Source organism: Bison bison, unplaced genomic scaffold (assembly GCF_000754665.1).
Source record: "Bison bison bison isolate TAMUID 2011002044 unplaced genomic scaffold, Bison_UMD1.0 scf7180017864123, whole genome shotgun sequence".
Classification (NCBI taxonomy): Eukaryota; Metazoa; Chordata; class Mammalia; order Artiodactyla; family Bovidae; genus Bison; species Bison bison.
In genome coordinates this window covers 889,053-911,114 of record NW_011494695.1, presented here as the reverse complement: position 1 = coordinate 911,114, position 22,062 = coordinate 889,053, and the positions used below count along the sequence as shown (strand labels likewise).

The following is a 22,062-nucleotide window of genomic DNA, read 5'->3' as shown; positions in this document are numbered from 1 at the left end:
CTGGCTACTGTTCACGGGGTCGCTAAGAGTCGGACACAACTGAGTGACTAACACACACATGCTGGGAATATTCAGAGATGTTTAGCTCTTCCAGCTTCCCAGATGCATCTGCATCAAATAAAGCAAAAAAAACTAACATTTCTAGCTCTCTCGTTTGTAAAAGAACCAAGTCGACTAGCCATGGTGGTTTGCTGGCCTGAATGCTTCTGACCTCAATCTTGTTTATATTTACATAGACATCCTTGGAATCTCACTTTTGACAAAAAGCTGTTTATAAGTAGCATGATGTTTAGATACACAGCAGTCAGTTTGGGAGCGGGACCAATTAATTTCTCTTTAAACAGAAGAAAATGAAGCACAGCTAATCTTGAGAGTGAACTGAAGTAAACTCTAAGAGATGCAGTGATGTTATGTTACTTTGGATTGGAAGCTAGGAAAAATCAGGAAGGGTATATTTAGGAAAGTATGAGAAGCAAGGTGAATAAACCATATGAACTACAGAATAAACCTTTTTCTGATGTTTGCACAGATTTTTAAAATCCACTCTGTGTGTCTTGGATGTGCTCAATAAATAATTCAGAGGGCGTGTTGTCTGTACTTTAGACCATAGCACAGAGGTTCTCAGTGAATCACCTGAAAGCCTTTCAAACTATACCAACTTTCCAGGGAACTTATATGCACAGTCTCCACCCCACCCCCAACCCTTTCTCCCCACCTATAGTTTTTTTGTTTTTTTTTTTAATTTTTAATTTTGTACTGGGGTACAGCCTATTAACAGTGTTGTGGTAGCTTCGGGTGAACAGCAAAGGGACTCAACCATACATATACATGTATCCATTCTTCCCGCAACTCCCCTCCCATCCAGACTGCCACATAACATTGAGCAGAGTTCCCTGTGCTGTATAGTAGGTCCTTGTTGGTTATCCATTTTAAATACACAGTGTATACCTGTCTGTCCCCAACTTCCCTTCTCTTCCTAAATGAAGTGTTTGGATGGCACAAGAGACACCCCACCCCACTACTGACAGGAGTTCTGCTGCCTGGGTTACAGTTTTCCTCTGCTCCTCCTTCCTGCTGGTGCCTGGGAATCCTGTGGTTGGTCATAGGATTTGTTCACATCCATGCTTCTCTCTCTATTACAAAATAAGCTAAGAGGATTCAACTCTGACAGCAGAAGCAGCTAAATGTAATTAGAATTATATACTCCAAAGCCTGGAAAGAGACCTGAAAAGGTGAATCTTACTTTATCCAATCATTGGCATTTAGCTAAAATCATTCACCTATTGCAAACATCTCTACAAAGCTGACTGTGCCAAACAGATACCATCACTATCAGCTGGTGTGTGGTGCCAGGCAGTCTTCTGTCCTTCAGTAAAGGGCAGAAACGGTATGGACCCAACAGAAGCAGAAGAGATGAAGAGGTATCACCAACTACTGTAGCTGCACACCCAAGAGCCTGTGCTCTGCAGCAGGAGAGGCCACCGCAGTGAGAGGCCCAAGCACTGCAACTGAAGAGTAGCCCCTGCTCTCAGCAACTAGAAAGCCTGTGTGCAGCAGCAAAGGCCCACCACAGCCAAATACATAAATCTTTAAAAAAACAACAGAGACATCAATTTGCCGTCAAAGGTCCGTCTAGTCAAAGCTATGGTTTTTCCAGTAATCACGTATGAATGTGAGAGTTGGATGACTGTAAAGAAGGCTGAGCACCAAAGAACTGATGCTTTCTAACTGTGGTACTGGAGAGGACTCTTGAGAGTCCCTTGGACTGCAAGGAGATCCAACCAGTCAATCCTAAAGGATATTGACCCTGAGTATTCCTTGAAAGGACTGATGCTAAAGCTGAAGCTCCAATACTTTGGCCACATGATGTGAAGAGCTGACTCACTGGGAAAGACCCTGCTGCTAGAAAAGACTGAGGGCAGTAGATGAGGGCAACAGAGGATGAGATAGTTGGATGGCATCACTGACTCAATGGACATGAGTTTGAGCAGACTCTGGGAGACAGTCCTTTACAGGGAAGTGAAGGTGTGCTGCAGTCCGTGGGGTCATAGAGAGACATGACTTAGCACCTAAACAACTACAATAACAGTCTTCTAGCAAGAGCGACAGTTATAAGCTACTCAGTCTCCCTCACAAAAGCCATTAGCAAGACTGCTGCCTGGGCTTGGAAATGGTCTGGGTTACAGGTAGAGAGTTCACTGATCCCAGTAAAGATTTTGCCCATGATGTCAGGAATTGGTCACTTGCGTGGCTCTAAACAGCAAGGTTCACAGTGCACGTGAGCATGGGGTCAAGTTGTGCATCAGATTGTCAGGGCTCCCTTCTTGTAAAGGGGAATCTTGTAGACTGCAGGTCTCAAGATCAGGTAGAGGCCAAGGGCAGTCCTTGCCTCTCCCGAATTACAAAGCTGAGTCTCATCCACAGGAATAACTCAGCGACATCCCTTCGGATATGAGAACATTTGGTCACCAGAAGCCATCTCAGCGTCACTCAGTTTGACCTTTCTGGCAGACAGGGAGCTAACAGAAGAAATTCAGATGTCTAACAGAAGGATGGAAAAGTACTCACCTTTACTAGCCATTAGACAAATGCCTAAGATTAACTTTTTAATCTCTCAATTTGGAAAAGATAAAGACAAATTATGTTCCCTGGTTTAGGCACTTCTGTTTTTACTCTCTGCTTCAGAGAAGGGTCATAAAATTGGTACAGCCTTTCCCTGGCGGCCTGGTGATGTGCATCCAAATGGAGCGATCGGATCCTTCCACCCAGATGTCCTACTTCTAGGAACTGAAAGCTCAGGGTTTATTTTGAGGAACTGGATTAAGGACCTATCTAAAGAAGTGTATACAAAGATTGCAAGCAATGTTTGAATGTTAATGCTTGGACACCACCTACATATTTTAACAATAAGAAATTTAAATAAATTATTATATGTCTGAAGGAGAGATTTTTATGGTGTAGTTAAAAGTGATATAAAATACCATATAAAAAAAATCACATGATGGCCCCATGAAGATGTTTGTGGTCTACTGATGAGTGGGGGGAAAGCAGTTTACAAAACAATGTGAGGTCTAATCCACTTTTTTTTAAATCCAAATACATTTAAAATTCATGGTAAATGAAACTCCACACCATGGTGTTACAGATGACTTATTTTCTTCTTTTTGTTCACTTGCATATTCTAATCTTTCCACAATGAATATCTGTTTTTAAAATTTTATTTTACTGTACCAATATTTTTCTGATCTTTTTCTAAGTTTCAGGTGTATAACATAGTGATTCACAATTTCTGAAGGTTATACTCCCCTTATGGTTATTATAAAATGCTGACTATAGTCCCTGTGCTATACAGTACATCTTTGTAGCGTATCTTATACATAGCAGTTTATTCCTCAAAGTCCTCTCCCCCGTCTCGCTCTCCTCACCGTCTCTCTTCCCCACTGTTAACCACTGGCTTGTTTATGTCTGTGAGTTTGGGTTTTTTTTAATATTCACTAATTTGTTTAATTTTTAAGATTTCACATAGGTTATTCTAGGTCTTATTTTTTAATTGAGTTGTTTGGGTGGGTTGTTTTTGTTTTTTGGTTTTTTTTGGTATTGAATTGTATGAGCTGTTTATGTATTTTGAATTTTAACTAACCCTTTATTGGTCATATTATTTGCAAATATTTTCTATCATTCCATAGGTTGTCTTCATTTTGCCAGTGGTTTCCTTTGCTGTGCAAAAGCTATATATTTAATTACATCCTGTGATTTATTTTTATTTTTGCTTTTGTTTCCTTTGCTTTAGGAGAGCAGGTCCAAAAATATATTGCTGTGGCTTAAGTCAGAGAGTGTTCCACCGATGTTTTCTTCAAGGAGTTTTATGGTTTCTGGTCTTCCGTTTAGGCTTCTAATCTACTTTGAGTTTATTTTGTGTATAGTATTAGAAAATGTCCTAATGTTACTCTTTTCCACGTAGCCGTCCACTTTTCCCAGAACCACTTACTGAAGAGAGTGTCTTTTCTGCATTGTATACTCTTGCCTCCTTAACTGACCATCAGCGTGTGAGTTTATTTCTGAGCCCTCTGTTCCTCCCTGCTGATCTCTGTGTCTGTTTTGTGCTATTTCTGTTTTGTTACGTTCGTTTGTTTTATTCTTTCGATTCCACGTGTAAGTGATAATATATAGTATTTGTCTGACTTATTTCCATCAAGTCTAGTTTGCACAAATGGCAAAATTTCATTCTTCTTCATGTTGAGTAGTATTCCATTACACGTATATATTATACATGTGTGTATATGTGTCTCACATCTTCTTTCTTTATCCATTCATCTGTTGACGGATACTTAGGTTGCTCCCAAATCTTAGTTATTGTAAAGAGTGCTGCTTTGAACGTTGGGGTGCATGTATCTTTTCAAATTAGTGTTTGCGTTTCCTTTGGGTATATACCCAGCAGTGGAGTTGCTGGATCGTATTGTAGTTCTGGTTTTCGTTTTTTTGAGAGCCTCCATACTGTTTTCCACAGTGGCTGTATCCATCGACATTCCTACCAACAGCATGTGACGGTTCCCTTTTCCCCACATCCTGGCCACCACTTGTTATTTGTGGTCTTTTTTCTTTTTTCTCATGAAAAATAGTTATATTATTAATTCACCTGTCTTGAAAGATTATGAGATTGTGTCTTTTTTTTAATGCTATATATATTTTTTTAATTTTAATTTATTTATTTTAATTGGAGGCTAATTACTTTACAATATTGTGGTGGTTTTTGCCATACATTGACATGAATCAGCCACGGGTGTACATGTGTCCCCCATCCTGAACCCCACTCCCACCTCCCTCCCTATCCCATCCCTCAGGGTCATCCCAGCGCACCAGCCCTGAGCACCCTGTCTCATGTACCGGACCTGGACTGGCGATCTGTTTCACATATGGTAATATACATGTTTCAATGCTATTCTATCAAATCATCCCACCCTCCCTCTCCCACAGAGTCCAAAAGACTGTTCTTTACATCTGTGTCTCTTGCTGTCTCGCATACAGGGTTGTCATTACCATCTTTCTAAATTCCATATATATGCTTTAGTTTACTATATTGGTATTTTTCTTTCTGGCTTACTTCACTCTGTATAATAGGCTCCAGTTTCATCCACCTCATTAGAACTGACTCAAATGTATTCTTTTTAATGGCTGAGTAATACTCCATTGTGTGTATGTACCACCGCTTTCTCATCCATTCGTCTGCTGATGGACGTCTAGGTTGCTTCCACGCCCTGACTATTATAAACAGTGCTGCGATGAACACTGGGGTACACGTGTCTCTTTCAATTCTGGTTTCCTCAGTGTGTATGCCCAGCAGTGGGATTGCTGGGTCATAAGGCAGTTCTATTTCCAGTTTTTTAAGGAATTTCCACACTGTTCTCCACAGTGGCTGTACTAGTTTGCATTCCCACCAACACTGTAAGAGGGTTCCCTTTTCTCCACACTCTCTCCAGCATTTATTGCTTGTAGACTTTTGGATAGCAGCCTTTCTGACCGGCGTGAGATGATACGTCATTGTGGTTTTGATTTGCATTTCTCTGATAATGAGTGATGTTGCGCATCTTTTCATGTGTTTGTTAGCCATCTGTATGTCTTCTTTTCATGATATCCACTTTTATCAGTGTGAGACTGGTTTTGATTTGCAAAGCCACTGACGTTGTGGTCTTGGGTTGCGTTTTTCTGATGAGAAGCCCTGTTGAACATCTTTTCATGTGCCTGCTAACTATCTGTATACCTTAACTTTATATCTTTCTTTTTTTTATTTATTTACTTACACAATAGTATGTGAGTCTGATATTTACATCTATAGGATTGATTTGCCCTTACTCGTCTGCCTCTCTTGGAATAAACTAGTCATCCAGAACATCCAGATGGTTAAAAACTTAACCACAAGTTGTTTTCCCAAAGTTTAGCTGTCAGTCAGTTCTCTGGAATTTTGAATCATAGAAGGTTCAGTGAATGATTATAAAGCTAACTCATGAAAGTGCCAGAAGACTGTAATATGTCTAAGTAGTACTTTTTAAACTCTATTTATGGAGGATTTTAAGTTTTTTTTCCACCCCCTGCCAAGGAAATGTACTTTTAATTGGAAGGAAAATCAGATATATTTTCTTCCTCGTTCTGCCACTTACAATCCTGTGACCCCCAGGCTATCACCTTCTTTTTAGGGCCTCTGTTTCCTCATTGGGGGAATGTTAGTGATATCTAAGGTTCTTTCAAGGAAGGCTCAACATTCCCTGATTTATCTCATTACATCCTCAGCATCTACTATACTCACCTAGGGAGTGGTGGGTTTCCCTGATGGCTCAGATGGTAAAAGAATCTGCCTGCCATGCAGGAGACCTGGGTTCAATCCCTGGGTTGGGAAGATCCCCTGGAGGAGGGCATGGCAACCCACTCCACTATTCTTGCCTGGAGAATTCCCATGGACAGAGGAGCCTGGTGGGCTACAGTCTATGGGGTTGCAAAAGGGTCGGACGTGACTGAGCGCCGGAGCACAAGCACACAGGGCGTGGCGATGGGTTAATGCCATGTGGCAAGTGCACAGAGTGAAGGTGCCTCTCCAAGTCTCCCGCCCATGTCCTAAACTAAGGCCAAAGATCAGTTGGCAGCAACACTGTCTGCAGCTGGAAAGGATCCCTGCACTGAGCTTTTTACAAGGAGCACAGTTCACTTGGTAAATGTTTCAGATCTGCCCACCCATGCCTACTGTTTAGTATTTTTCGTGATTTACTTTAAAATTCTGGTGTCCAGCACTCCCTACCCCACTCCCACTCCTCCGTGCACAGAATGTACCTGTAAGGATCATGCCAAGTGACCCAGCTGGTATTTCAGGATGGGTTAGCTTTGAGAAACACCCATTTCTCTACCGAACAATTATCTTTTCTTTCAAAATCTGCACAGATGTAGTAAAGGGTTTCAGGGATAGTACAAAGGTCTCTTCTTGGATTCCTTTTGTTCAAGAACTGTCCCTGGGTCCCACTTGATTCAGAGGCAAAGGTCAGCAGTTCTGGCCTCAACACAAGTATTCAGGAAGGACAAGTGCTGAATGAGCTGCACACTCGCTGCTTAAATATAACATTTCCCCTGCTTTCCTTTCTTTTTAAAAAAAATCTCTTTTCTGCTTTTCTTTTCCTCTTTTTATCCTTTGCCTCCATGCAGTACCACCTTATTCTGTGGAACAGAAGAGGCAGCAACCCGAACATATTTCCATGTATACAGTAACCTTTCCTCTTTCCATAAAAGAAGAAACCTAGGATGACACTCCACTCTCTCCAAAACAATCCTGTTTGTTCATTCCTCTCTTTTATTAGTATTGAATGGGGGTTAGATAAAACAGAAGAAAGGGAACAATGCAGAGCAGATAGGAAAGGAATTGAAACCATGGGGTCTGTGGTTTCTCTGAATGTGGAAGTAGACAGGATTCCCTGGCCATTTGGTGGGGTTTCTAGCAAAATCACAGATCTCGGGATAATTTAGGGCCTGCAGATCCTGCAGTAATAATACTCGAGGCTTGGGGATGGGGTTTGAGGGTTCTGGAGAGGGTCAGGCAGACCTACATATATCCCTGATACCTAGATTCTACTCTGGTCTGGCTTGTCCCAAGGCAGAGATCCTTCTCCTCACACCCTGCTTGGACTGTGGTCACTTTGGCTCCCTCTTGGGGTTCCTGAAGCACTGGGAACTCCTATAATGTCATATGAAATACAAATGATAAAGTGAGTGAAACTGTGGAGTGGCTCTGATTTCCAGAACCCTCCAGGTTTAAAGCAGGGGTTGGGGGAGGGGGGCGGGGAGTAGACATTGCCCAACTTCCAAGCAAAACCAGTTTGGGGTTGCAAAAACACAGCTGCTCTTCCTTTCCACTGACCTGGGGCTCAGAGTGGCAAGGGACATGTGGCAGTCAATGCCCAGCCCAGGCCACTGTGCTGGCTGAGCCCTAGAAAGAAGGAAAGGCAACTCAAGTATTCAAAACTGAGGCTTATAGGAGAATTTTGCAGGCCCGCAAGTCTCTTGGCTTTTTATCAACACTAGGGATTGCTTGGTGGCCTCCAGCCAGCACCTCCTTCAGATGAGGAGTTGCCACACCTAGAGAGGTGGCCCCAAGGAGCTGGTAGAGAAAGCCAGAGATCAAAGCCTAGCTCTGCCTCTAACTGGATGTTTGCCCTGCGGCGAGCTATCCATGTCTCAGAGCTGCACTATTCTCTGCTGTAAAATGAGAGTAATGATAGGCTGAAATTTACAGAGTTGTGGCCAGGGTTATAGAAGATGGTATGAAGTCAATGGTACATCCTGATACTTAGTAATTAGTAATTGGTTCGTCTGTCTCCTAACTTCTGCAAGCAAGATTTCCTTCATTTATGTACTGAAACTAGATAATTATGTAGTTTTTAAGAAAAAAGGAGGCAGATGGAGAGTGCGTTACACAACATATTTTCTATAAGAGCCACACTGGTCACCACATGTGACTGAATGAGTGAAAGCCGCTCAGTCATGTCTGACTCTTTGCAACCCCATGGACTGTGGCCCACCAGGCTCCTCTGTTCACGGGATTATCCTGGCAAGAATACTGTAGTGGGTTTCCATTTCCTTCTCCAAGGGATCTTCCCAACCCAGGGATCAAACCCAGGTCTCCCGCACTGTGGGCAGATTCTTTACCATCTGAGCCACCAGGGAGACATATATGCATCCTGAAATACCAGCTGGCATTGTAGGATGGTAGGAACAGCAAGAATCATGTAAGACTGCCAGAGCTCTGCTGGGGGCATCTGTAAGCTGTGTTGAGTCACTTCGGTCATGTCTGATTCCTTGCAACCCCATGGACTGTAGCCTGCCAGGCTCCTCTGTCCATGAGATTCTCCAAGCAAGAATACTGGAGTGCATTGCCATGCCCTCCTCCAGGGCATCTTCCTGATCCAGGGATCAAACTTGCGTCTCATGCCTTGTGCATTGGCAAGTAAGTTCTTTACGGCTAGCGCCACCTGGGAAGCCCACATTTGTAGGCTTCAGGGAAGCGAACTGACATGTTGAGTCCTCACCGCATCATGGCAAATATGGGTACAATTTAGCAACTGGTTTGCCCATCAGATTTTGGCAAACTGACCCCCTTTAGGGCTTGACAGAGAAACAGGAATGATTCAATGTTACTTAAGAATTTTTAAAGGTATGACCTGCCCACCATGCCTGGTTCAGCAAAAGGTCCCCACCACTTTCAGAGTTTCCTGGCCCAAGTTTTCTCTTTAGTTTCTTACCATTCCTCCAGAACATCTGCCAGGCTGAGTGAGAACGCAGGGCAGGGCTCGCCCATGGGCGTGTTTGGTTTGGTCATTATGGTGCAGGCCCACTCAGTCGTTTAGGAAAATTTAGTTACCAACATTTGTAAATCAAGAGAGTTTGGGTGGAAATCCAGATTGCCAGCCTCGCTTGAACACCGTCCACACTGGGCTGGCATTCCTGCATGCAGCCTGTGGCTGGAGCCAAGTGGGTGCTGCTCCCTTGGCTGGGCAAGCAATGCCTGAGCTGCCTGGCCGGGCACTGCCTGCTTCCCTTGTTCAGGGCCCCTTCCTGAATTGGGGTGGTGTTTTGGTTTCATTCCCTCACCATCTTACACATCTCCCTTCCATGGTACCTCACCGCCTTCTGAACTAAGTGGGCGTTCCTCACCTGACCCTCCACACCGTCCAGCAATGATTCTCAGACTGGGCACCTTCTAGAGACACCTGGGAGATTATTGGGTCCTGCTGCTTCCCCAGTCCCTTCTGATTCAGCAGCTTGGGGAGCGGGGTTGGGACTCAGAAGTCTATTTTTAACAAGAACGATCCCCAGGTAATTCTCCCGCAGATGACCTGGGATGCGTGCTTTTGTAAATAGAGCTGCAGCATGCCCCAGCATCCCCTGCTGGCCTTTCTTTAGTTTCAGCTCCAGAATTCCTAGAGAAGGCAGTCCCTTGGCCTTTAGTCTCCCCCACCAAATTGCAGCTCCAGCAAAAACCACGTGGGATGGGACTTCCATGGCGGCGGCCCACTGGTTAAGACTTTGCCATCCAATGCAGGGAGTACCGGTTCGATCCCTGGTTGGGGAGCTAAGATCCCACATGCCTTGAGGCCCAAAAACCAGGACATACACAACAGAAGCAATACTATAACAAGTTCAATAAAGATTAAAAAAAAAAAATAGTGTGTCCAGGGGAAAGAAGCCACTCCTGGCAACAAGGTGCTGATCAGATCCGTTTCCCCGCCCCCACCCCACCCACTCCACCTCTACACAGACACACACACTCACACACTGTCTCTCTCACACACACATGCCTTTCCACTGCATTCTCCCTCCATTACAGGTGCCCAGACCATCCTGGCCCTCCTGCACGGGGAACTCCAGGAAGGCAGGGCTACTCCTCACTCAGCTGCCTCTCATCAGAACAGCCCAGCACTGGACTTCAGACAGAGTGAATGAACACATTCTCGCTCTCAAGTTTCAACTCATTTTCAAACAACTTTATTTGTCCTCAGTTTAAAATGCAAACAATACCAAAGGATAGTCGATGAATGTGAGTCGTCTTCCCAGTCCTGACTTTGAGGCCTCTGTCCCTCTTAAGGGGCTTCCCTCTTGGCTCAGACAGTAAAGAATCTGCGTGCAGTGTAGGAGTCCCAGGTTTGATCCCTGGGTTGGGAAGATCCCCTGGAGAAGGGAATGGCAACCCACTCCAGTATTCTTGTCTGGAGAATCCTGTGGACAGAAAAGCCTGGCAGGCTACAGTCCATGGGGTCGCAAAGAGTTGGACACAACTGAGCAACTTTAACTCACTCATTCCCTAAAGGAACCAGTCTGTTTTGTGTCTTGATGAAAACATGGGCCTGTCTCTGGAGACAAGGGCCACTGTCACTGTTCATCCTCACAAACAGTTGTTTTCTCTACAAACTGTCCTCGGTTTACAATGGTTCAGCTTACTTAATTTTTTTTTTTTTTTTTACCACTTTGGTGCAAAAGCGATAGGCACTCAGTAGAAACACACTTTGAGTTTTGAGTTTTGATCCTTGCCCGGGCTGGTGCTACGCAGTACTGTACTCTGCTGTGATCGCGAGTAGCTGTAGCCGCAGCTCCCAGTCAGTCACGCCATCACCGGGATGAACAACCTCACAGCCGTTCTGTACTCAAACAGCCACTCTGTTTTCCATTTTCAGTACAGTAGTCAATACATTACGTGAGATATTCAACTCTGTGTTAGGTTATCTTATCCAACTGTAAGCTAGCGTTAAAGAGTCCTGAGAATATCCGCGGTAGGCTTGGCTAAACTGTGAGGTTCAGTAGCGTAGTACATTAAATGCATTTCAGCTTATGGTATTTCCAATTTATGATGGGTTTGTCGAGATACATATCTTTTCATTTTTTTCATTTTATAGTAATATGTTGATCATTTCATATCAGTCATCCCCAAAATACGTTGGACAAAAGTTCATATTTATTCATAAAACCTTGGATTAAGTAAGGAAATTTTACTATTCTTATATAGTAATTAAGACTGAAGAGTGGACTGGTAAGGATTTTCACCAAAGCGGTAGATCTAGAAAGCAAGTCTTCCAGCTCCTACGCTGGAGTGTTTTGCTCTAAGTCGTATAGTTATTTGAATCACTGTTTATCTGTATGGTTCAGGCCAGATCTTTTTTGTTCACCGCTTACAATTTATAAAAAGATACAGGAGAAGTTCTGCCCAGAGCTGGGGTAAAGGGTCCTCTCCAGACTTACTTGGGAGTCTGGCCTTTTATACATCCACCAGGTACCTTAAAGATTCCTTGATGTGAACACACTCTTGCTACCATTATGTAAAAGTGAGCCCACAAGACTTCTAACTAACAAGTTTATTTAAAATGCTGCAGAGGCAGTTACAGAAGAAAACAGCTGTTTTCAAGCCTGCTCTCCCAGAGTTCAGGTTTTATGTACAATGTCACCTGCTCCTGCCTCTTACCTCCTGTCAAGCAAAGCATGAATCCAGCTCAGATGTTCATGTGTTGGCAATTTCCCGTGTGACACTTCCTTCATTTCCCTTCTGCCTCATGTCTTATCAGTGCAATCATGTTGGAAAGTTGTAGATATAAGACAAAAGAAGTTTGGAATTGTACACTCTTGAGAGGTAAATGCTAGCTTTCACAGGAGCTTCACAGAGGTCATTTTCTTTGCTAAGAATATCATTCTGATATTCATTTGTGTCCCACCTTCCCACCACTCTGAAAAGATAATAAGTGATTTCTTGAAGTCAGTGTGTATCATAATTGTTAAAGAGGGCAAATACTCATTGGAATAAATAAGATCCAGCTTTGAGAGGAGAAATTAAATGTTCTCTGTCCTTTTCAGGGACACCTGGTCATCAGGAATCATGAGCAACCCATTTGCACACCTTGTTGAGCCTTTGGATCCTGCACAACCAGGAAAGAAGTTCTTCAATTTGAATAAATTGGAGGATTCCAGATATGGTAGGTACATGGCTCTTTGATATAAATGCTCTGATAGCAATCGGCATATCAGTTGCATAATAACTAAACTACCTAATAAATCAGCCTTTAGGAGAGTTGGAAGAGGGAGTAGCAGAGAATGGCTGAATGGTCTTGGATTAACCACAGAAATACACACACACACCCTTCTTACATTGCTCATTTTCAAGTAGATAATGATTATATACATATAACATTTATATAACACTTGGTATAGAGAGTGTTTGTACATGTATATTATTTAATCTGAATAACAAGCCTGTCAGGCTATATTCAAAAACATTAAAAAGTCCTGAGGAAGCTGAGGCCCAGAGAGAGTCAATGACATGGTTAAATAACAGCTATGTAGGTAGGAGGCAGCCAGCGGCAACAGTCAGGCCGCTGGGTGGCGGATTGGCCCTAGGACGAGCAGTGGCAGCAGAGAGGCTGGGGAGCCCTGCGCTCCTGGGTTTCCTCCAACATCAGTCAGCTCCAGCCAACAGCTCCAGCAGGGCCTTTGCTCAGGCAAAGGGTGGAATGTTGGCCAACATGCCCAGCAGCCAGTGAAGGTTTACACACTCAACGAGAACCAGCAGTGGGACAGCCAGGGCACTGGGCATGTCCTCCAGCTACATGGAACAGCGGAAGGGCACGTGCCTGCTAGTCAGGGCCTGACAAGACGTGGGCCACTGGAGACGGGAATGGCAAACCACTCCAATATTCTTGCCTTGAGAACCCCATGAACAGTCGAAAAGGCAAAAAGATATGACACTGAAAGATGAGCCTCCCAGGTCTGTAGGTGTCCAGTATGCTACTGGGGAAGAGCAGAGAAACAGCTTCAGAAAGAATGAAGAGGCTGAGCCAAAGTGGAAAGGACGCCCAATTGTGCTGTGTCTGGTGGTGAAAGTAAAGTCCGAAGCTGTAAAGAACAGTGTTGAATAGGAACCTGGAATGTTAGGTCCATGAATCAAGGTACACTGGATGTGGTCAAACAGAAAGTGGCAAGAGTGAACATTGGCATTTTAGGAATCACTGAACTAAAATGGGAATGAGAGACGTTAATAACGATGATTATTATATTGACTACTGTGGACATGAATCCCTTAGAAGAAAATGGAGTAGCCCTCACAGTCAACAAGAGAGTCTGAAATGCAGTACTTGGGTGCAGTCTCAAAAATGGGAGAATGATCTCTGTTCCTTTCTAAGGCAAACCACTGAACATCACAGTAATTCAAGTCTATGCCCCAACCACTAATGCCAAAGAAGCTAAAGTTCAACAATTCTATGAAGACCTACAAGACCTTCAAGAACTAACAACAACAACAAAAAATGTCCTTTTCATTATAGGGGACTGGAATGCAAAAGTAGGAAGTCAAGAGATACCTGGAGTAACAGGCATGTTTGGTCTTGGAGTACAAAATGAAGCAGGGCAAAGGCTAACAAAAGTTTCGCCAAGAGAACATACTGGTCAGAGCAAACATCCTTTTCCAACAACACAAGAGACAACTCTACATATGGACATCACCAGATCGTCAATACCAAAATCAGATTGATTATATTCTTTGTAGCCAAAGATGGAGAAGCTGTATACAGTCCACAAAAACAAGACCTGGAGCTAACTGTGGCTCAGATCATGAACTACTTATTGCCAAATTCAGACTTAAATTGAAGAAAGTGGGGAAAACCACTAGACCACTCAGGTATGACCTAAATCAAATCCCTTATGATTATACAGTGGAAGTGAGAAATAGATTCAAGGGATTAGATCTGGTAGACAGAGTGCCTGGAGAACTATGGACGGAGGTTTATAACACTGTCCAGGAGGTGGTGACCAAATCCATCCCCGAGAAGAAGAAATGCCGGAAGGCAAAATGGTTGTCTGAGGAGGACTTACAAACAGCTGAGAAAAGAAGAGAAGCGAAAGGCAGGGAAAGATACACCAAACTGAATGCAGAGTTCCAGAGAAAAGCAAAGAGAGATAAGAAAGCCTTAAGTGAACAATGCAAATAAATAGAGAAAAAACAACAGAATGGGAAAGACTAGAGATCTCTTCAAGAAAATAGAGATTCCAAGGGAACATTTCATGCACAGATGGGCACAATAAAGGACAGAAACAGCAAGGACCGAACAGAAGCAGAAGAGATTAAAAAGAGGTGTCAAGAATACACAGAACTGTACGGAAAAAGTTCTTAATGACCCAGATAACCACGATGGTGTGATCACTCACCTAGAGCCAGATTTCCTGGAGTGTGAAGTCAAGTGGGCCTTAGGAAGCATTCCTACAAACAAAGCTAGTGGAGGTGATAGAATTCCAGCTGAGCTATTTCAAATCCTAAAAGATGATGCTGTGAAAGTGCTGCACTCAATATGCCAGCAAATCTGGAAAACTCAGCAATGGCCACAGGACTGGAAAAGATCAGTTCTCATTCCAATCCCAAAGGGTAATGCAAAGGAATGTTCAGACTGCCACACAATTGTACTCGTTTCACATGCTAGCAAGGTAATGCTCAAAATCCTTCAAGCTAGGCTTTAGCAGTAAGTATATCTTCCAGATGTACAAGCTGGATTTGGAAAAGGCAGGGGTACCAGAGATCAAATTGCCGACATCCACTGGATCAAACCAGTCAAACCTAAAGGAAATCTACCCTGAATATCCAATGGAAGGACCGATGCTGAAGCTGAAGCTCCAATTCCTTGCCCACCTGATGCCCACCTGATTCACTGGAAAAGACCCTGATGCTGGGAAAGACTGAGGGCAAGAGTAGAAGGGAACGACACAGGATAAGGTGGTTGGATGGCATCACTGACTCAGTGGACATGAGTTTGCACAAACTCAGGGAGATAGTGAAGGACAGGGAAGCCTGACGTGCTACAGTTCATGGTGTGCAGCATGAGACACAACTTGGCAACTGAACAGCAACAAAAAGAGCAGAAGAGGATGAAAACACAAGCCTGTTTTGTCCCAACTCCTATGCTTTTCTGCCTTTGTACTCTTTCCTTCTCTGGATAATACTAGTGAATAATTCTTATGTATCAAGTTGAACCACTTCTTTTATAAGCAAAATAAATTTTCTTAAAAATTACCATTGTCTTATTCTAAAAAACATGGTTACCAATGACCATACTCCATGGAGTGTAGGTGTTTATTTCCTTTGAAAGGTATATATGACTATTCTTTGGTCTTATTTTAATCATCGTAAAGGGGTTATTTTCTCATTTTTTACACACTGAGGTTTCATAACAAATACTACTCTGTATGTGTGTATGTGTATTTTACTAACAGTAATACAGCAAATTAAATAATCTAGACTGATTTCCTTCATGATAACTTAAGGGAAGCTCTGTTACTGGATTCCAAGGCTAGGCAGCCACTGGCTATGAAAGAATTAACTGTAATATTTTACTTTTGCCTAGGCTGCAGGTATTTTCTAATAACTGAATGTCTCAAGCCCATTCAATATTCTTATATTTCAAATTGTTGAAATCAGTTTAAATTTACTCTCTTTCCTTGTTGAAAGACTAGCGGGGATGTTGCCTTGTATCAAGTTTGGATGGAGATTGGCTTTAAAGAGCTCTGATAATAAGATGTCTCATGGATTTTTGTTTGTTTTGTTATGCTTTCTCCTTTTACTCCTAGGATCCTTACCATTTTCTATCAGAGTTCTCCTGGAGGCAGCCATTCGGAACTGTGATCAATTTTTGGTGAAGAAAAATGATGTTGAAAATATCCTGAATTGGAAGGTCATGCAGCATAAGAACATAGAAGTGCCCTTTAAGCCTGCCCGAGTCATCCTGCAGGACTTTACGTGAGCCTCGTGTCACCTTACTCTCTGTTTCTCTCCCTCCCTTGTCGGCCTGTAGAGAAGGCTTTTTAAAGGCAAAAACAAAAAAACAACACAGTGATTGTGTGATTTTTCACTCAATATTCAGAGACACTTGAAAGCAAAAGAGGGCGGTCATCCCAGATGGCAAGAGATAATCTCAGGGATGATACTCATCCACCTTTTCCAGTGGCGGAGATCATTGTCCTTGGTCTTGAAGATCCTAGTCCTCAGTGTACTAGCAAAAAAGGTGAAAGAGACAGCATGGAGTGGAACTGTCTTAGAATCTTTTCTCACCCACATCCTGTCACCCAGGGAGCCAGGTTTTAAACAGACATCCTTGGAATGTTGATATGTATCACCGGAGGGGAGACGTAGTTTGCAAGGCCTGATGTGTTGCTGTTAAGTCTCTGCTCACACCCTGCTAGTCCCAAGAACCGCTTCCCATCACAGCCTCACTTAAAAAAAAAAAATCTATCTATTTATTTGTTCATTTTTGGCTGCACTGGGTCTTTATTGCTGCCCTCGGGCTTTTAGCTGCAGTGAGCAGGGAATACTCTATAGTTGTGGTATGCTGGCCTCTCATTGCGGCGGCCTCTCTTGTTGCAGAGCACAGGCTCTCAGTACATGGGCTCCAGGAGCTGTGGCTCCTGGGCTCTAGAGCACAGGCTCAGTAGTTGTGGCACACAGGCTGAGTTGCCTTGGGACATATGGGATCTTCCCAGATCAGGGATTGAAGCCGTGTCCCCTGCATTGGCAGGTGGGTTCTCAATCAGTGGGCCACCAGGGAAGCCCTTCACCCCTTCACAGACTACCTTTTCATTTTTTTAAACAATGTTATTTTATTCCTTCTGGCGACCAAATTTCATTTTTTTAGAGGATGATTACTCATGTTTTAGTCTCTAATATAATAAAAAGGAAGGATGCATTTAATATAAACTTGATTCACAGCCGCTTTTCTGAGTTACATCCATTCCTTTAAATTTGAAGTTGAAGGGTGTGACCTCTGTCTTGCCCAGGACTTTGCTAGCCCACCATGTGAGTAGGGAACAGTAATAACAGAAAAAGTTCCCAAGTTATTAAGTGCCAGCTTTCTGACAGTTTCTCTGCCTAAACCACATTGGTTGTGAACTTTAATGCAGGAATAAAATTGCATATAGAGGTACCACTCAGCCATGATGCTCATTACTGATGTGATTTCCACTCAAGGAAATATATTTAGCAGCTTTCACTTTTCTGATATCTATCATTTGCTCCACTGGTGAGACAGCCCTCTTGCCAATATTTTCAGTAGAAACAAAAGCTGGAAAAAACCCGCATAACACTTGTTTAACAGATTTGTCTTCTGCTTAATTCTCCCATTTCTTAGGGGTGTGCCAGCTGTGGTTGACTTTGCTGCCATGCGTGATGCTGTGAAAAAGTTAGGAGGCAATCCAGAGAAAATAAACCCCATTTGTCCTGCTGATCTTGTCATTGATCATTCCATCCAGGTTGATTTCAACAGAAGGTGAGAGACTAGGATTAATATTTGGGTTTTCTGCTTTGTGCAAAATCTTGGAGTATAAGTCTTGTGTATGTGTGTATCGTTAAATAAAAGAAGAAAAATCTTTAAAAGATATATTCAGAAAAACTCAAACTTACTATATATTTTCCCTTGAAGTTTTTTTTTTTTTTTTTTTTTTTTTAGTGATGGGGACATTAATCTCTTTTTTCTTTCTATTTACTTCCTTCGGGGGAGCAGGCTGTGTTTAAGCTTGAAGTTTGGGTGAAAATCACAAACAGATTTCTGCCAGGGGAGCTTGTTAGTACAAGTATGTGTGTGACCTTAAAAGAGTTTTGGTGTTTTGTTTTGCTTTTTCTAACCACTGGATCCTTATTCTTCTTTTAATTCCAAGTAATTATTTTATATCTAGCCATCTCTGCCTCTCCACACAAGTGTCCATAATGTCCGTACCTTTCTTTTCCGCTGTTCCTTCTACTGTTCGGGATACCTGCTTCTCTCTTCCTGCCATAACCCTACCAATAACCTACCAGTAAAATCTCAGTGTCGGCAGATGATAAAAATGTATCTCTTAAACATCTACCAATTAGTTGGGAGGTCCGCTAACCTCGGCTGAGTGCGGTTGGGCAACTGTGCCTCACCCAGCCTTGACTGGGTTGATGGCTTACACTGCGCACCTGCAGGGCAGCTGGGCCTGCCCCATTCTCTGTGGGCTGCTTTGGGAGCCCAGGCTAAAGGAGAAAGCAGCTGTCTGGGCATCACAGAGGCTTGAGTGAGCAAGCGGGAACCTGCAGTATCTGTCGAAGCCTTGATGAGGGGCTGACGTCTGATCACTTCTGTTCACAATGACATTAATCATAGCAAGGCCCGCGGTCGAGCCCAAAGTCAGGGGTGGAGGCATACACTCCAGTAACTGCAAGATTACACAACAAGGATATGAATACAGGGAGGGCAGCCAGGTACTGCTAGAAGGCTGATACCTTCACCTAGAAATATAACTAAGTAAAATTATTTCCAACTTTAGATAGAACCTTAGTTAAAAAGAAATAACTGTTCTGCATACAATGCTGGGAAAATCAATTCTTTGGTAGAAAAAACAGTACCTATGATTGAAAGCATTAATATTTTTAAAATTAAATCATCAAACATTTAGAAGAAAATGTAACTTTATATGTGTCAGATGTCTTGATGAGAAAGACTTTTCTCAATTGAGAGGCAATGAATGAAACAAAGGCACAAAAACTATAGATGTAAGGACTTCAAAGCTAACAGGAGATAACTTGAACAATATTTTCAATAGAGTTAAAAGCCTTAATATATACAGAGTATGTGTAACCTATTAAAAAAAAAAAGAAAAGAAACAGTAAAACCCAGCAAATAAATGGGCAAAGGGAAGTAGACATGTCACAGTAAAAGAAAATGGTAAACAGTATATAAAGCCTTTTCAACTTTACAAGTAATAAAAAGGTAAATTAAACCCTTGAGATACCATTTTCTCTTATCAACATAGTTAAGATTAGAAAATAAATGTTATTAATTATAAAGGTGTCATGATGGAGACACTTTTGTACACTGCTGATAGAGCTGGAAATTAGAAATAATGAAAGCACTGTGTATTTGGATCGTTAGAAATTGCCATATCCTTTGTCCTGCGATTTCTACTTCTAAACATACCCTTTATAGATTTCTGAAATTCAGCAGAAGCTTAGTGACTAAATAGTGCTCTTTAAAGTATTATTTATAATAGAAAAAACCTAAAAGCATTCTATGTGTCCCAACAAACGAGAGTGATTTATTAAATTATATACATCCTTAAAATAAATATATTAAGTAACCTTTAGGGTTATATTTAAATCCTTAATAACACTTGGAACATGCTCATGTGTTAGCTCAAGGAGCCAGGTAGAAATTGCCTGTGTAGAGTGATCTCAGTTCAATGAAAAGCTGCTGCTGCTAAGTCGCTTCAGTCGTGTCCGACTCTGTGCGACCCCATAGATGGCAGCCCACCGGGCTCCCCTGTCCCTGGGGATTCTCCAGGCAAGAACACTAGAGTGGGTTGCCATTTCCTTCTCCATGAAAGTGAAAAGTCAAAGTGAGGTCTCTCAGTCGTGTCCGACCCTCAGCAACCTCATGGACTGCAGCCTTCCAAGCTCCTCTGTCCATGGGATTTTCCAGGCAAGAGTATTGGAGTGGGGTGCCATTGCCTTCTCTGCAATGAAAAGCTAGGCAGAGGTTAAAGAATTGGAAAGAGAGGTGCCAAACTGCTAAGCGATTGTAACTATTCTTTATTTTTACAATAAGAAGCTGTTGTTTTTATAATAGAAGTTCATTTAAGAATGTGAAACCAACCGCACAAAGGGGAAAAAAACCCAAAACCTTTATTTGCTTCCTTGGCAATTTAAGCGGGTTCCATACAGGCTTAAGAGAATCATAGAAACTGGCCATTCTCAAATTAGTATTGACGATATCCAAACCAGAAAAATTCAGGAATCGAGAGAAATCTGCTTTGTCTCCTGAACTGTCAGTTCTTGGAACAAGCAGACTGGATACTTGCCAGCTCTTTCCTTTCCTTTGGACTCTAAACCCATCCTTAGGCTTTTTTTTTTTTTCCCTTAAATTACATGAGCTCAATCTAATATTTTGATTTCAAAGGGAAGAGTTAAAAATACACAAACTATTGTCCTATTGAAGAGTAAGTATGTTTCCTAAAGTCCCACTTGAGAAATGAATAAAAAGTAAGCTCACAAAGGCAAAGGAGAAGAGAGTGGCAGAGGATGAAATGGTTGGATGGCATCACTGACTCAATGGACACAAGTTTGAGCAAACTCCGGAAGATAGTGAAGGACAAGGAAGTCCATGGGGTCACAAAGAGTCGGACACGGTTTAGCAACTGAACAACAACCTCACAAAATCATAGGCCACTTTTATCTTTCTTGAAGACTCTTATTGGTCTTCATGGATTTACCTTTATTTCCCTTGCCTGGAAGGTAAAAATACTGGTGGAGACAAAATTGCAATTGTTTTAATGTCTGAAGTTATTTGATGCAAAACTCAAAGAACTCCTGACTCTCTAAGTAGGTCAAGAATCTGAATCAGCACCAACTGTGACTTGGTTTCCTCTTTAAGCTGTGACATCTATCAACTCTGGTTTCAATTTTTTATGGACCTTTTTCATTTACACTGTAACACTGAAAATATTGTTTTGAAAAACGCAAAGTCCAAGGTTGAGCTTTGATCCAAAATGATACCCAAATCTAACAAACACTTTTTTTTTTTTTAATTCAAGAGAAACATTTCTGTAAGAAGCATTTTCATTGCTAGTGTTTTGTTTTTATTTCTTGAGTTTGGTTTTGCAATTTGACCTCCCAGTCTGTTTCCTCATTTTTGTAAAGAATTAAATGTGATACGTCTCAGCTTTTGTGGAACTCTGTGCTGTGGGCTTTTTTCCAGCTATTTCCAGAAATGAACTAGTACAACTGGGTAAGGGGTGGCAGGATGGTGAATTTTCTCAGTTAAGTATTTCTAAACTTTTTCCTTGGTTTGAATATTAGTAATTGGCTTCACACTATCTTTAGGGATCAAGGATCTAACTAATGCATAATTATAATGTTTTGCAAAGTTATCTCAGAAATAACCTTTTTTAAAATCCCAAAAAGAATATAACAATTTCCAACCAGATTTCAAGCATGTCCAAACTACGAACTATTTCCTCTATAAATATTTTCTGTGAATTTCTGGAGTACCATTAAATGTAATACTCAGAAACTTTGAACTACATCCAGATCTGATTTCAACTTATGTAAATAAGGGGACATTTCCTCTTTAATCTGTGAGGCCATTCACATTCAGAGATCTTATTAAAAACTCACCAGGTTGGGTAAATGTAGGGCAGTTCTGAGTGGTGGAAAACTCTGAATTCTAGGTCTGTTTATTCATTTGAATAACTAGAACTAAGTTAAAGAAACAGCCAAGGTTAGCATGAAAGTTGTTCTGTTTTAGTGACTAAAAGGGTTGTTGTTGGTGGGTTTCTTTTTTTTTTTTTTTTTAACTTAGAATTAACATATTATAAAGCAGCCTAAACATTCTGGCTTCTGCTTGTCCTGTGACTGTGTCATTTATATCAAACTGATGGTCCCAAAATTCTGCGGGTTAAATGATCTTCTTCCAGCCCTGCTTCTGCTGTAAGGAGCTCTGATATCCTTCTAGAGACAGGAGGATGAGGCATAATGACTGGGAGTCCTTGTGTGCTCAG

At 42.1% G+C, this 22,062-nt stretch overlaps 1 protein-coding gene across 1 annotated transcript in view; it reads left to right on the top strand.

Moving 5' to 3' along the window:
* ACO1 (aconitase 1, soluble) overlaps nt 1-22,062 on the top strand; it is a 63,584-nt gene that overhangs the window by 11,894 nt on the left and 29,628 nt on the right. The window contains exons 2-4 of the mRNA XM_010839605.1: nt 12,373-12,491; nt 16,126-16,294; nt 17,679-17,816. Of these exons, the coding sequence (XP_010837907.1) occupies nt 12,373-12,491; nt 16,126-16,294; nt 17,679-17,816 (426 nt within the window). The remainder of the gene's footprint in view (nt 1-12,372; nt 12,492-16,125; nt 16,295-17,678; nt 17,817-22,062) is intronic.